Source organism: Coccomyxa subellipsoidea, assembly GCF_000258705.1.
Source record: "Coccomyxa subellipsoidea C-169, whole genome shotgun sequence".
NCBI lineage: Eukaryota > Viridiplantae > Chlorophyta > Trebouxiophyceae > Coccomyxaceae > Coccomyxa > Coccomyxa subellipsoidea.
Window position 1 is genome coordinate 1,438,459 of NW_005178033.1, and position 13,090 is coordinate 1,451,548.

General features: G+C 54.5%; 3 protein-coding genes across 3 annotated transcripts; 1 reads left to right on the forward strand and 2 right to left on the reverse strand.

Annotated features, from left to right (window-relative positions):
- Positions 1–39: 39 nt before the first annotated feature.
- Positions 40–1,155, reverse strand: COCSUDRAFT_33501 (hypothetical protein). Its single transcript, XM_005646882.1, has one exon. It carries the CDS (start codon positions 1,134–1,136, stop codon positions 765–767), a length of 372 nt encoding a protein of 123 aa, XP_005646939.1. The 5' UTR covers positions 1,137–1,155; the 3' UTR covers positions 40–764.
- A 1,274-nt stretch (positions 1,156–2,429) lies between these two features.
- Positions 2,430–10,002, reverse strand: COCSUDRAFT_56086 (hypothetical protein; the record flags this gene model as incomplete). Its single annotated transcript, XM_005646883.1, has 17 exons — positions 2,430–2,643; positions 2,839–2,983; positions 3,114–3,235; positions 3,408–3,616; positions 3,838–3,973; positions 4,062–4,155; positions 4,268–4,364; positions 4,487–4,709; positions 4,989–5,097; positions 5,211–5,336; positions 5,537–5,655; positions 5,810–6,024; positions 6,181–6,405; positions 6,665–6,970; positions 7,096–9,326; positions 9,420–9,575; positions 9,858–10,002. 17 exons carry the CDS (start codon positions 10,000–10,002, stop codon positions 2,430–2,432), a joined length of 4,872 nt encoding a protein of 1,623 aa, XP_005646940.1.
- A 267-nt stretch (positions 10,003–10,269) lies between these two features.
- Positions 10,270–13,064, forward strand: COCSUDRAFT_66603 (hypothetical protein; the record flags this gene model as incomplete). The annotated part of the gene is made up of 7 exons (XM_005646884.1): positions 10,270–10,305; positions 10,908–10,977; positions 11,066–11,496; positions 11,604–11,699; positions 11,813–11,889; positions 11,989–12,214; positions 12,504–13,064. The coding sequence occupies 7 exons, from the start codon at positions 10,270–10,272 to the stop codon at positions 12,660–12,662; spliced, it is 1,095 nt and encodes a 364-aa protein (XP_005646941.1). The 3' UTR covers positions 12,663–13,064.
- Between the last annotated feature and the right edge of the window lie 26 nt (positions 13,065–13,090).

Below are 13,090 nucleotides of genomic sequence, written 5' to 3' on the forward strand. Positions count from 1 at the left end.
ATGTGGCCTGCTCCAAATGCATCTCTTCTTCACCAGCAGGATTCAACTAGTTTTTGTTACAAATTTGTAAGAAGCATGCAATGCGCGCGCTCAGCAAGGACACAAGCGTAAACATCAAGCAGAGCTGTTAGGAACTCACATCAATCATTGTCACGTTCCATGCACAGCAGTATGGTCCAGGATTCCGAAATTTCAATCCAATGCAAGCACCAGCTTATAAACCAACAAATAAAAGTACAGCACCACCATTTTTGAGAGAGTTCGTTCCATTAGCAGCTGGGACTCCCTTTGTGTCGGACACACAGTGCTGATCAGCCTTGGTCCTGCCTAGAAGGTCTGACACTTCTCAACCACCAAGTCATTCCACCAATAAACTGTGAAGACATCCGATGAGTCATGTTTATATGATATGGAAATTTTCCTGCAGACTTCTCAACCCTGGATAGGACAGGGCGGCACTATATCTCGGCAGGCAACTTGGAGAGATCAGATAAGCCCTTGACAGTGAGCCTGCCATGGCATTCCACTGCTGGCCAGTGCCAATCCGCGGGTATTCCCTGTATATATCGGCAACCACACTATGCCAAAATGGTGTCACAAAAGGGAAGCTCAGAGACTCATGGGTACCGTTGCATTCTGATGTTTCACTATTGACCAACTTGCCTTCTACATTCATAGCAAAGCAGGTAGCAAGAAAGTACAAGCTGGGGCCTCTGTGCTTTCACACAGAATCTGCTGGATTTTCTTTTGCTTGGGCTCTGTTCTCAGTCGTACAGTCTTGCGCAGAGCTCGTTGATGCCGTTGAGGTACTCGGTTGCGGCTTTCAGCTGCTGCAGCTTAAGGGCCACGGAAAGTTCCTTCATCCTTTTGGGGATCCCGTCGTCGTCAGGCAGATCCTTGACCAGGCTGATCAACGCAGAAACTTGCGGGGGAATCTTGATTGGTGATTTGGCAATCTTAGCCTCGAGAGAATTGCATACGGCTCGTATTTCAGCTGGGGACACTGGGGGCCCCTGTGGAGGAGCCTTCTGAGGACTCGGCGAACGTGAACGTGAACGCTCTCTTTCTCGCATTCCCAGCAACTCACCACCTCTGTTAAGGGATGCCAGGTCGACTTTGTTCACCCTGGATCCCATGCTGAGCGACAATTGCTTTAGAGCAACATGTTCACTGATGCCAATGATGCCGGCTAAGCCGGTTTATCAAACGTTCAAATTTCTCCGATTGAAACCCTTAACAGCTGTAGCCTGTAGACCCTGCAGACCCTCTGCAGACCCTTTGCTGCCATTAACATCATGCAGTAGTATCTATCTCTTATTGAAAGCGCGAAGTTTTTGTTCAAATCCAAAGGCGGTACGATATGATATTGGGAGTCTGGCTGCCTCACTGCCGCCGAAGCTACAGCCAACAAACGTGAATTAAATTTAAAGTGGAAAACCAGTGGGTCAGATCCTGAGCCGCTTCAGGTGGAAAAAATTTGAAGAGATCCAAGATAAACTTCAGCAGGTTCGAGGCTTTGTCGCTGCCCACAGCAGCCCCTGACTCCCGACGTCAATGAGGATGTCAGGGGCCATGGCAACGTTATTGCTGGCATCAGCTGTCACCATGGGGGGTGTCTACTTCATTCATGAGGGACAGAGGATAGAAAGAGAGGTGACTTGTGAATGTACCTCAATCGGATCATGCTGTGGGTTCTTGTAGCATTCACTAGGACCAAATTAAGCATAATAGTTGGTGTTGCAGAAGCTCTATAATATTCTGTGCTCCCTGTTGCCTCAGAATCTTCATAAAGGCGTCTTACGAGACGACGAGTTATATGCTGCAAAACTGGCGGAACAGCGCCTGAAGATGCAAAGGAAGTAGCTGAGGTGCCACAAATGACAGGGACTGTGCTCACCTGGAGGAGTGCACAGGCAGTGTAATTTCTTAGGGGTTGGATCACGACCAGGTATATGCCAGCTGCTCTCTGTCTTGTATGCTTCTATCTTTCGGCACATGGCACGCATAATTTGTAAGGGTCTTGCAGTATTGGAGTGCGTTGACCTTCCGATGCATTTGCAAGGTTCCTGAGTAATGTCTGTTACATCTGACAGGAGACGACAATCAGAGGTCGAATTATGATGGCTTCATCTTGGCCATGCCCCATCCATAATGAGCCAATTATTATGCTGGCTGTGGTTTCACCGCGACGTAAAGGCAAGCGCAAGACCAAACATTTTGGCAGATCAGGCCTGAGACTGCTTGTGAGGAAGCAAGACTTTGCAACACATACAGCACCGCAGGCTGGTGCTTAATTAGGAATCCATTTGATTCTAGACCGATCTGTCGATAGACAACATATTATGGATTTGCTTCAGTTCTGAGTTTTCTGGACCTCTGATGGTACACTTGCAAAGAATGCCAGGCTTGGTCTACACAGTGGGCAGACATCAGCCGATTGCCAGAAGCCGCTCCACCTGTTGGCGCAGTGATGAGAGCAGGGGAGAGGCGCCCTGTGCCCAGGCTGCCAGTTGGTGCAGCCTGCTGCCGGGCTTGCAGATGCTGGCCGCGGTCTGCGCAGGGTGCAGGCTGATGCCCGTCGTTTCATCGCCGTCTGCCCGCCACAGGCAATTGGTGTTGTCATAGTCGCGCATGCGCAGATTCCTGCCCACACCAGTGCAGCACATTCAGGATACGTTCGCACACTATGCAAGGCATCATCCAGTATGATACTGTAGCTTGTAACCAGGGGAGCACTTGGGACTTGCAATGCACAGTACTGCGCGCAAGTGCATGCGTGAGACGCAGGCATTACTATTTGTTCTGCAGCAAGGATGAGCTTGTGTGTAAGAGTCGCACATGAGCGTGATGATGTTGTTGGTATCTGTTCTGCCATCGAGGAAGTCCACGGCTTCAGGCTGAGCCTGCAGATGTATGGCGAGGATGGTGCTCCCCTGACTGCAGCTCTCATCCGCCACAAACACCCATTGGCTCGACTGCTTGCCTGCATGCGAGCAAACACATGCGTAAACTTCATACTAATGTCCGTCAGCTAATCACTGGCAGATATTGGACCTAAAATGGCAGCCTGCTCACATTAGGCACCAAGACAATTGTTGCAACAGAGCACTCACCTAGAAGCTGCTTCTCACCAGCACCAAGCACAATGCCATGGCAGTCAAAATCATGTCCAGGCTGCAGGTGCCCCAAGGAATGCAGCTGCACTGTCTGACGCGCGCTGTACGCATGCATCAGCCTGCGCAATGCCACACTGTCAGAATACAACATTTACAATCGATCCTCCCAACACTCCCCTGCTCACAGCTTTAAAAAGTGAAAAACCTGGAAAACCAAACTTGAAAAAAAAACAATCTTGAAAATCAAACTTGAGCATCACTATCCGCAGAGCTCTCGAGAGGAGTACGTACGGTTGGGGCCCTGTGTGGGAGGCCAGAGGCTGCCAGTGCGAGCGGGCAGAGGCGCGCAGCAGCAGAATGCCCCGGTGCATGTCAGGGGCGGCCAGGTCGGAGACTGCCCACATGCTGCCCTCGGTGATGCGCTCTAGATCCTCATCCGGGTTGCTCACCTCAATCACTGCCCTTGTCTGACACGCACGCTCCACATCACTGCATGCCTCCTGCACCACAACACATTGCGCCTTTGAGTAGAAACTCTGTCTGCCAGATGCAGATCTGATCTGGAAGGTCAGACCTGGATGCAGATCCCTCTAAAGCTGCCTTACCCAGGGGTCAAGTATTTAAATTTCTCAAGTGCAGATTTATTCCTCACAGAGCACGCCCCTTACGATTTGTAGAAATTGCTGTCAGTTTTGCTAGAAGCTTATCAATTTGGTCTCACCCTATGCAGAACGGCGGACACCAGCAGGGAGATCTGGCGGATGGATCTCTCCACATGCAGGCCTCGTGCAGGCAGGTCTGCGTTCAGAATTGCTTCCCTCCGTGCCTGCATTGCCTGCTGCCGCATGCTCTGGTACCTGTGGGAAACCAATGGTGCTATAGCCAATCTCAATAAATTCTGAGAGCTGAGAATTGCCATTGTAAAAGCATCCTCTGTATCCGTACCTGTCATGATCTGCGCGACTGTCACTGCCGAAGGACTTTGCTGAGTCTGCGTGGCCCTCCTCAGCCATGAGCGCTTGAGCATACACGAGGGCACCTGGAGAAGCACAACCTCTTTACCACCTCATCCAGTCGGCTGCAGTCGGACAGCGTCTCTAAAATCGATGCATCTGAATGACTGCTACATGTATTTGCAGATTTCAGCGCACCCTTTGGCAGGCTGGAGCCCTCCTTAGCGTCTGCAATGATCTGCCTGCAGTGCTCCCTCTCTTCTGCAGCCACGGCAGATGCCGAAGCTTCCTCCGCCTGGCAACACATCACCCCAGCACCTCTTGCTCACCACTCTCTGCGCGCAGCCAGCGCAAGAAGAACAACTCTGCAGTACCCATACGTTCGTCCATATTTTTTTGCAAATTTGAATCCGGCACCTGTTGTATGCCCCCCTCCGAGAGGCGGTCGGCCACGGCTTTGGCGCGGGGCGTGCGGCGCAGGTATCGGCCGTCCGACATGCGGTCCCTGTACAGCGCCGGGAATATGCGCTGCACCACGACGCATGTGCGCGACACCGTGCCGCCGCCCGGCCGCACGGCCCCCAGGGGAACTATCACGCTGCGGCTGACCGTCCAGCCCAGCGGCATTGCCTCCGCCACCCTGCGCGCATCCCATGACTCTTGGCTCTCTGTTACACCTCTAGCCAGCAGATCGGCTGCTGCCACGCCATCTTTGCATTCAAGATCCTTTACACCCACTAGTGTTTGCATCCTACACTGTACCACGATTGCTAGAACCTCATGAGCTGCTCAGGTGCTCTGAGGAGGCTGTCATGAAAGGCATGGTGCTGTGAATAATCTCCACAACTCAACACCAAGCTAATAAAGAAGCTGGGGCCACACAGAGCAGTGATATGCGTAAGACTGTTGGGGCAACCACCTGTGGCAGCCGTTGTAGTGAAGGTGCAGGAAACAGCTGCGAGAGGCCTCCAGCACTTCTGACGGCGAGCCGGCAGTCAGCTCCGACCCGGACACGCGCATCTTGGTGCCTGCATCAGTTTGCATATATTTGGTGGTCAGAGTTCTTGTGATGCCCTTGACAAGCACTTGTTGCTGAAGGTGCTGTGAATGCTGTGTTTGCACTGAGAGCACTGGGGATCACCGATGCGCAGCTTCTGCTCTGTAAGCATCCTGGACAGCCCCGCGTCCAGCGTGGCGCGCACACTGTACCAACCATCTGTCACTTCCACCTGCCTCTGCTCGGAGCTGTCCTGCCTGCCTTCCTCCCCTGCACACGTGCGATATCTAACTGGTTCTAACTGGTTCTAACTGGTGCAAGTAGTAGTCGATATGACCACTACTTGCACAGCGCGGTCATATCGACTACTACTTGCACACCCTCTGCGCATGCTGGTGCTGCGTGCATGCATGCATGTGATTACAAGCAATGCAGACATCATTTTAAGACATTGAGGAGTTGGTTATTACCTGGGTGGCGCTGGAGGATAGCTGCCATGCAGAGCACCATGGGGCGCTGGGGAGCCTCATCCTGCTCCAAGACCTTCTTCAGCACAGACCGATGCCCCTGCCCAAACTCACGCTCATACCTGCAGGAACATCACAGCGCTATTCTGCAGCAATTTGCACCATCAGTTGCATCCTTCACATTGCTAGAGCAGAGGAGGACTTGTAGCATCAGAACGGCACACGATGGGAGTCACAATCACATAAAGAGCAAAAGGCAGTGCAGCAGGGCAATACCTGTACTTGAGCTGGTCCAGCACAAGAGAAGGAGTGAGCATGCGGCCGGCCAGGTGAGCGGGGAACTGGCGCTCGTAGCAGGCCAGCTTCCACACCACCCAGCGGAAGTGATTCGTCACCCAGGCTACCGAGGCATACTGCTGCTCAGCCCCGGCAGCATGCAGCAGCGCAGCAAACTCAGCATGCCCCAAGCGCTCGCCATCCTTCCCCACGCCCTGTCATCACTGTAATTCCTCAACATCTGTCCTATGAGTCACTGGGTTCCTAAATGTCACTGGGGCTGCAGCATGATTTTGTGAAATGAGCTTCATTTCTTTCTTGTGGTGCTGAAGCAACAGGCGGTGTCGATCGAGGGGTGGAGTGAAAAGAACCTCGAAGGCTGTGAGTGTGAGGTCAGTTGCAGTGGTGCTGTCCAGCTCAAGCACAGCCTCGGAAACAGCACTGGCGTCCTCCTGTGGGCACATAGAGGTCCCAACCGGCAGCGACGCCAGGAGCTTGCCAGCCAGGGTCCCCTCTAAACTGTGCAGCGGCACCCGGGGGGCCACGGGCACGCTCGCGGCCTGCAGGCGGCTGGGAGTGCCCGCCTTTGCCATGTCCTGCAACACATGCAAGTTGTCTTCTTAAAAATAAAGGAGTCCCCTCCTGATTTCCCTTAAGTCAGCTTGTCCATGGCATGCAGCCTGCCCCTTCTCTAGAGATTTTACGTCACTGTCGATTTTTGTGGCACATCACATGGCTCTATCCCCATCTTATCCACACCTGGCAATTGATTATGGCACCCAACTCTCAATCTTCACTCACGACAAATGCACTGCGGGCTCTTGGAATTGGACATTTCTGCTGAGTGTGGCGCACCTGTTTCAGGGCGAGCTTGCGCATGGGAGTCGCAAACTTGCTGCGTGGCGCCCTGAAGCCGCCGCCGCTGCGGGCTGTGGTCTTGCTGAGCCCCGAGGAGGGCGGCCGTGCTGCCCCCATCCTGCTGCCGGAAGCTTTCCTGCTTCCCAGTGCAGGCAGCTCTGCCGGCCCCTTGCTCGTGAATGCAGGCCCTGGGCCACTCTGCTCTGCAGCGGGCGTTGTCATCGGGTGATCTTGCAGTTCGGGGGGCCTTGCGGCGAGGCCTGCTGGTGTGTGAGGTGATGCTGGCACATTCCCCGCCTGAAGCTGCATGACATTGCATACACTCAGAATCACACCATAAGGGTCGTTTGAATATCATGTGGAGAGTGCAGCAGTCGGTGCCAGGAGAAGCATAGAGGCAGCAAAGTGAAGGTGTGAGATCTGCGCACCCTGCCTGGCACAGGAGACATGGATCTCTTGCAGACAGCCGCGTCATTCTCATTGTGTGCTGCCGGCTTGAAGCGTTTCTTTTCAGGCGACTGAGCATCCGCAAGGATTTGCTGTTCTCCCTGCCTGTCAGCTGACGCGCTGCTGAGATCCCCCGTGGTGCAGGCTTCCCCAGCAGCACCGGACAGGAGCGCGCGAGCAGCAGCTAGCTTCGCGGCATCGACCTGCAGCTTCTTGCCCGAGCCGGTTGCCCACCCAGAAGGGGCTGCCTCAGCTTCATCCACGCCCATGGAGCAGTCATCTGCAGGAGCAGCGGGCCCCTGCCCTGGGCCAGCATCCTCCTCAGCAAAGCCCAGGAAATCCTGAGCACAGGCCAGCTTGTCGGCGGCGATGTGCACCGGCTTTCCGGAGCCCGTTGCAAACATGCGGGGTGCGCCGGCTTGGTGCTTCTGCTGCAATGGACTGCTCCCGAACAAGGCTGCCGCTTGTGCCAGAGCTGCGGCTGACACCGGCACCGCTTTGCCTGACGCCGTGGCAAACGAGAAGGTGGCTGGCGGTTGATGTGGGCCCTGGTGAGGTGAGAGCTGCCTCTCGTCATTGTCTGGCGACATGTGCCCCATGAGCCCTGCCACACAGTCCGCCTCTCCTGTAGGCTCTGCTGGGCCATTCTGAGACATTTGTGCTGGCTGGTGTTCGGTGTTATGCCTCTCCATAGGCACTGGCACAGAGTCAGTGGTAGCCTCCTCCCCAGCATGCTCCCCCAGGCCTGCCTGCGAGCCTCTGCAAGAAGTTGCACCCACCACCACTGCTGTGCGTGCTGGACTAAGTCCACAGCTTACAGCATTCCTCTCTTTCTCATGCTTCCCACTGCCCTCCCCAGCGCCACACTGCGCTGCCACATGAAGCAGGTGTGCTGCTTCCACCTCCCCTGCTTCCTGGCTCGCCCCGCTGCCACATACTGCATCGCTGGCGGCTGCCTCCGGGGCATTTTTCGCCACATCTGCTGCCGGTGTGGAGGCTGTCTTTTTTTCCACCTCCTGTAGGCCAGCACCAGCTGAGGGTGTCCTATGCGCGATTGGCGAGCATGGCACGCTGGGCTTCTTCTGCACCCCTTCATTTCCAGCAGCCTCACTGGATGGTTCTGCTGCTGCATGAAGGCTGATCTGTTTGTCCATCTGTGGCATGTTGTCGAGGTGCTGAGTGGGCGCAACCTCCTCTCCTCTGGGCTCTTCCAAGGGAGCGCGCGGGTGGCCATCTGCAGCATCTGCACTGCCTGGCTCCCCTTGCTGGACGGGGGACGGCTGATCCAGGATCTGAGTCTGCTCCACAGGACCCCATTCTGCGTGCTCTGCCATACCGTGGGAGTCATTAGCTGAGTGCTGGCTCGCATTCTGTCTGTTGCTGGGTTCGCATTCGCCGAGCGCCTCGCAGCCTCCTTCACCTGCCGGCTGGTCAATGACCAGTGTGTCTGGCACAACAGCCATGGTGCACACTTGCTGGGTCTCCTCCCAGCTCGACATGGGGATGCCCTCGAGCGCCCCTGGCGCCAGCTGAGTCGCATCACTTGCCCTGTGCGCATCCTCATCCGCAGCCTCTGCCATCTGCTGCCGTAGGGTGTCCTGCCCTGCAGCTATGGCAGGCTCTCGGCCAGCCTCAACGGTGTGGTCTGGGCCAGCCTCGCTGCCAATGGCTTCCATGGGCTTCTGACTGCTCTCCTCCGCTGGTGCAGGTTCATATGGGGCATGATGCCTGCTCGGGCATTCCTCTGCGGCAGGCACTGGCATCTGCTCCTGCCGTGCTGGTTCCGCTGCGATGAGCTGCATGCAGGGAGCATCTAGATAGTCATCCCCAGCGTCATTCTGGATCTGCTGCAACAGCGCTGCAGCCCTCTGCTGTGCTGCGCTGCTGATGGTGATCTGCTTGCCTCCCAGGAAGGAGAAGACGCCCGCTGGCACATCAGGAGGGCCGGCAGCTTGGCCCATGTCCGCAGCCACACTTGGCACACTGAAGGCAGGTGCCTCCCTCGGGTTGCCACCAGCCATGGGCTTCCTTTGGAGGGGGCGCGGGGCGACAAAGCCGCCGGCTCTCTGCCTCTCTGGCGCTGCTTTCTTGCCGAGGCGCGGTCTGCTGCCAGGTGCGATGGGAACCTGGAAGGGAGCAGGCCCTGGCGCTGCCCGACGGCTGTAAGCGGGCTCACGCTGTCCATCTGCAGTTGTAGGAGCAGGAAATCTGCCTGAAAGCCCAATGCACACCTTCAAAAATCTGAACGAAAATAGCAAAGTCCGCTTGCAGCTAATGGATTGCACACAGCTGTAAGGCTGCTCACCTGTCGAATTTGCTGGGTGTATGGCAGGCATTGCCCCGTTTGCATGCTGCGCAACGTCCGAGATCTCTGATTCATGCTGGCCTGTTGTTTCGGCTGGCCTGATTGCCTCTTCTGAGAAATTGTTGTATTTCGGGTCGATCTGATCTTCCCCCCTCTCTGTGAGGCAATCAGTCTGCATGGCAAAAGTGTCTCAGAATGTATCCTTGCCTGCAGGTAATAACAATTGACAGTGACAATGGAAACCATCCGAGGGGACCAATGCCAGGCCTGGCTCACCTGTACCTCATGCAAGCTCTGAGGGCTCGTCGAGTGCCTCACAACGGGGAAGTCATTGAATGTGAGATCGCAGCCTCTGTCATCTACGTGCACAACAGACAGCCCTCACCACACCGCGTCTGCATCTTGATACATACATGTGGAATTGAAAGGACGTCCTACCTTCCATGTCCTCCAGGAATTGTGTATCTTCTGCTAAAATCTGTGAGATCGACTCTTCCAGCGAGGCACAGAGCTTGGGGCCTTGCCCCTCTCTGTAGAATACAACATCGGCAGGGTGCACGCCAGCCTCAAGCAAGCTCCCCATCGATCCCGCTGCATAAAATTGCATCTTGAAAATTTTCGAGATGTGTTTAGTATCGCATCGCATGTAAAATGTTATATGCGTCTAGGAAATGGGTTCTGAGGGGTGGTGCAGGCTATTCTGCATCCATTTGCGCAAGGGTGAACGGAGATAGCCTGGCTATCTGAAAAGCCTTTGATAGATAAATTAAGAGACGCAGAAATCATCAGAATTTTAGCCGATGTTCTCTGAATAGAACCATCGAGAGATCGTCATCGTCATGCACATGCCATGCTGGCATTGCCAGCGTGGCAGCCAGCGCCCCCGGTTTGAATCTGTGAAGGTCAGAAAGGATTTTCTTACAGTGCATAGATTTTGTTTAACAACTTCAAAAGTGAAAAGTTCCCGAGCCTGCACATCGGCCCCTGCAGAACGTACTCCTCCTTACACCTGTCTGTCCTGCTGAGTCCTATTGCCACTCCATCAGGGCAGCTCCTTGTGTAAGTAATCAGATCTCCGCTTGAAATTTCACCTGAGAAGCCTGCAATGAACACAGAAGGCAGATTGACAAGAAGCCGGGCCAGGACAACTGGTACACGTGAGCGACTTCCCATGCATGCCCAAATTTGACTGCACTGAAGTACCTGGATAGTGCAGATTTCTTACATACCGTATGCTACAAAATTGAGTTAAGCTAAGCTTCAATTTTTTGCTGTGTCCGATGCAGCCCTGGTGAAGCCTTTCGGCACAGAGATCAGGCCGCGCAGCAGCCGTCTTGGAAAGGACCTTGGAACACCTTTGCCTCGCGTTGCCCTGTTTGACCGCACAAATGATGCTTCAGAGGTGAGATCTGAGAATCAGCATCTCTTTCGCCTCCGCACAGTCGTCCCTTTTGGAAGTTGGCTTGCTCATGCTTTGCATGCTGGCAGGACAAGGAGGAGAATGCCGACAATCCTGTGACCGTCGAAGACGATCCTATTGGAGCCACAATCTCAGGAGGTGATTTTGCCAAGCACTGCACTGGTCCAGGTTCTCACCCATGAATTTTGCGTACACAAGCACCGAGAAGCTCTTTCATTATCAGCAGGGGCCGTGGTGAACGACGATGTCAAACTGGATGCCATAGCGGCTGACATCCCACACGAGGACAACATTGTCAAGCAGCTCCTGGAGGAGTACACCACCATTGAGGAGAACATGGAGGCCGAGATGCACATCACACCGATGCGCACTCAGCCAGTCTCTGCTGTCTCCAAGGAGCCGGTCGCTGCCAAGGCAGAAGATGCAGTGCCACAGCCTGTTGAGGTGGCCGCAGCCGTCAAGAAAGTCCAGCAGAGCATCCATGAGGAAATGCTCATCACCCCACAGCGCATCGAGACTGCCCCCGCACAGTCCGTTGTGGCCACGGAGAACGCAGTGCCTGAAGCAGAGCCCAAGCCTGCAACCCCACATGTGCCCACGCCTGTCGCTGAGGTGGTGGTCAATGCCATTGCTCTCACTGAGACTGTCACAGACAAGGTGAGCAGGACTTCGTGAAATGCACAGTAAGGCATGAATTAAGGCAGGCTTTGCTTCACCTCCCTTTCTAATTTGTCATCCATGCATGTCTTGTGGGTGATGTGCAGGAAGGGGACGGAGACGAGGCGATGCTGACCACTGAGAAGGATGATGAGCGCTGGCAGATGGACGGGTCACCATACATCAGTGAGACAGTCCCGGTGGTGAGTGTGCCTGAGTAAACGCAATTACATGGGAAATTTGTGGCATGGACGCCGTTGTGTAGAATAGAATATGGGATGCAGCAGCTGAGGCAAGCAGTGAACTTGCGCCGCAGGCTGCAAAACCTGTGGCGAAGGCATCCAAGCACGCTGTCAAATCCGCGATCAAGCCCACCACGCCATTTGATCCCAGGTGGGCAACATGCATTGCAACTGTAACTTTTGCAGTCCAGGCAGCAAAGTATCTCTGCAAGGCTGCACAGTTGCTCATGAGTCATTGGTGCCGCGGCAGGTCGCTGCGCCAGATCAAGCAGGAGCTGAAGGCAGCGGCCGCCAAGCCAAAGGTGCTGCCTGGCCTTTCCAGCGACAGCAAGGCCAGCGACACAACCATGTACACTGGCGCCGTCTGCGTGGCAGATGCTGAAGAGTCGGAGGAGGCCAGCTCTGCTCTCTGCAAGGCGCTTGACGACCTGCTGATTGCTCCCAAGGCAAGCACCAGCATCCCTAGTACAGAACCTGTTCTCTGGCTTTGTAATTTGTTCACATGCTCAGCAATGAATGAAAAGAACACGTTTCAATACACCCCAGACCACAGCATGTAATTCTGAACAAGGTCTCACTAAACATACGCTGGATGGAAAGCTGGATGCGCCCCTTCGAGTTGGAACATGTAGCAGATCATGTCGGTACCTGAGGCCCAGTGATTTACGGATGAATTGTGCCCCCTTTTTCCTGCCAATCAACCTGGCAGACAAGGAAAGACCTCCAGGGTGCGCACAGGGTGAGACTGCTTGTTTGATGTGATAGGTGGAGTCGAAGGAGCCTCTGCGCGGCATTCCCGTTGCTGCCGGCCGCCACATGCACTTCACTGAGGAGGGTGAGGCCGTGGAGAGCCCCAGCGCCGGTCGCACTCTGCTGCGCGGCTTCCCGGCACCTGCAGGCTCACACCTGCGCTTTGAGGATTAGAGCACCAAATGAGCGCCTTTGATTTTATGAGGCTCTTGCTCAGTGCAAGTTGCATTGGCGGCTGCATCAGTGGGAGAAAACTTCAATCACCGCTGCAACATCTTATTAAGTGATTTAGAGCAGATTTGTCGTGGGGAGAATTAACTGCTTGCATGCAGATCAGTGATTTGCATTAGAGTCCGTGACTTGTGAATGCTCTTAGACATGCTGCTAGCCTACGCCTTGTAGGGAACACATAATTGGAAAGTGCTGGGGCTGCAAGAAGCCAGGCTTGTCATTTTATGCACTGTAGCACAGTGTCCATACTGATGCAGGGTGATTCCTGCAGCATATAGGAAGCTCACTCAAATTCAGACCTCTCAAGACTGGGTTATATAAATACATTGAAATATTTTCAAGTGACGAGCCATACTGCGTAAAACAAATTT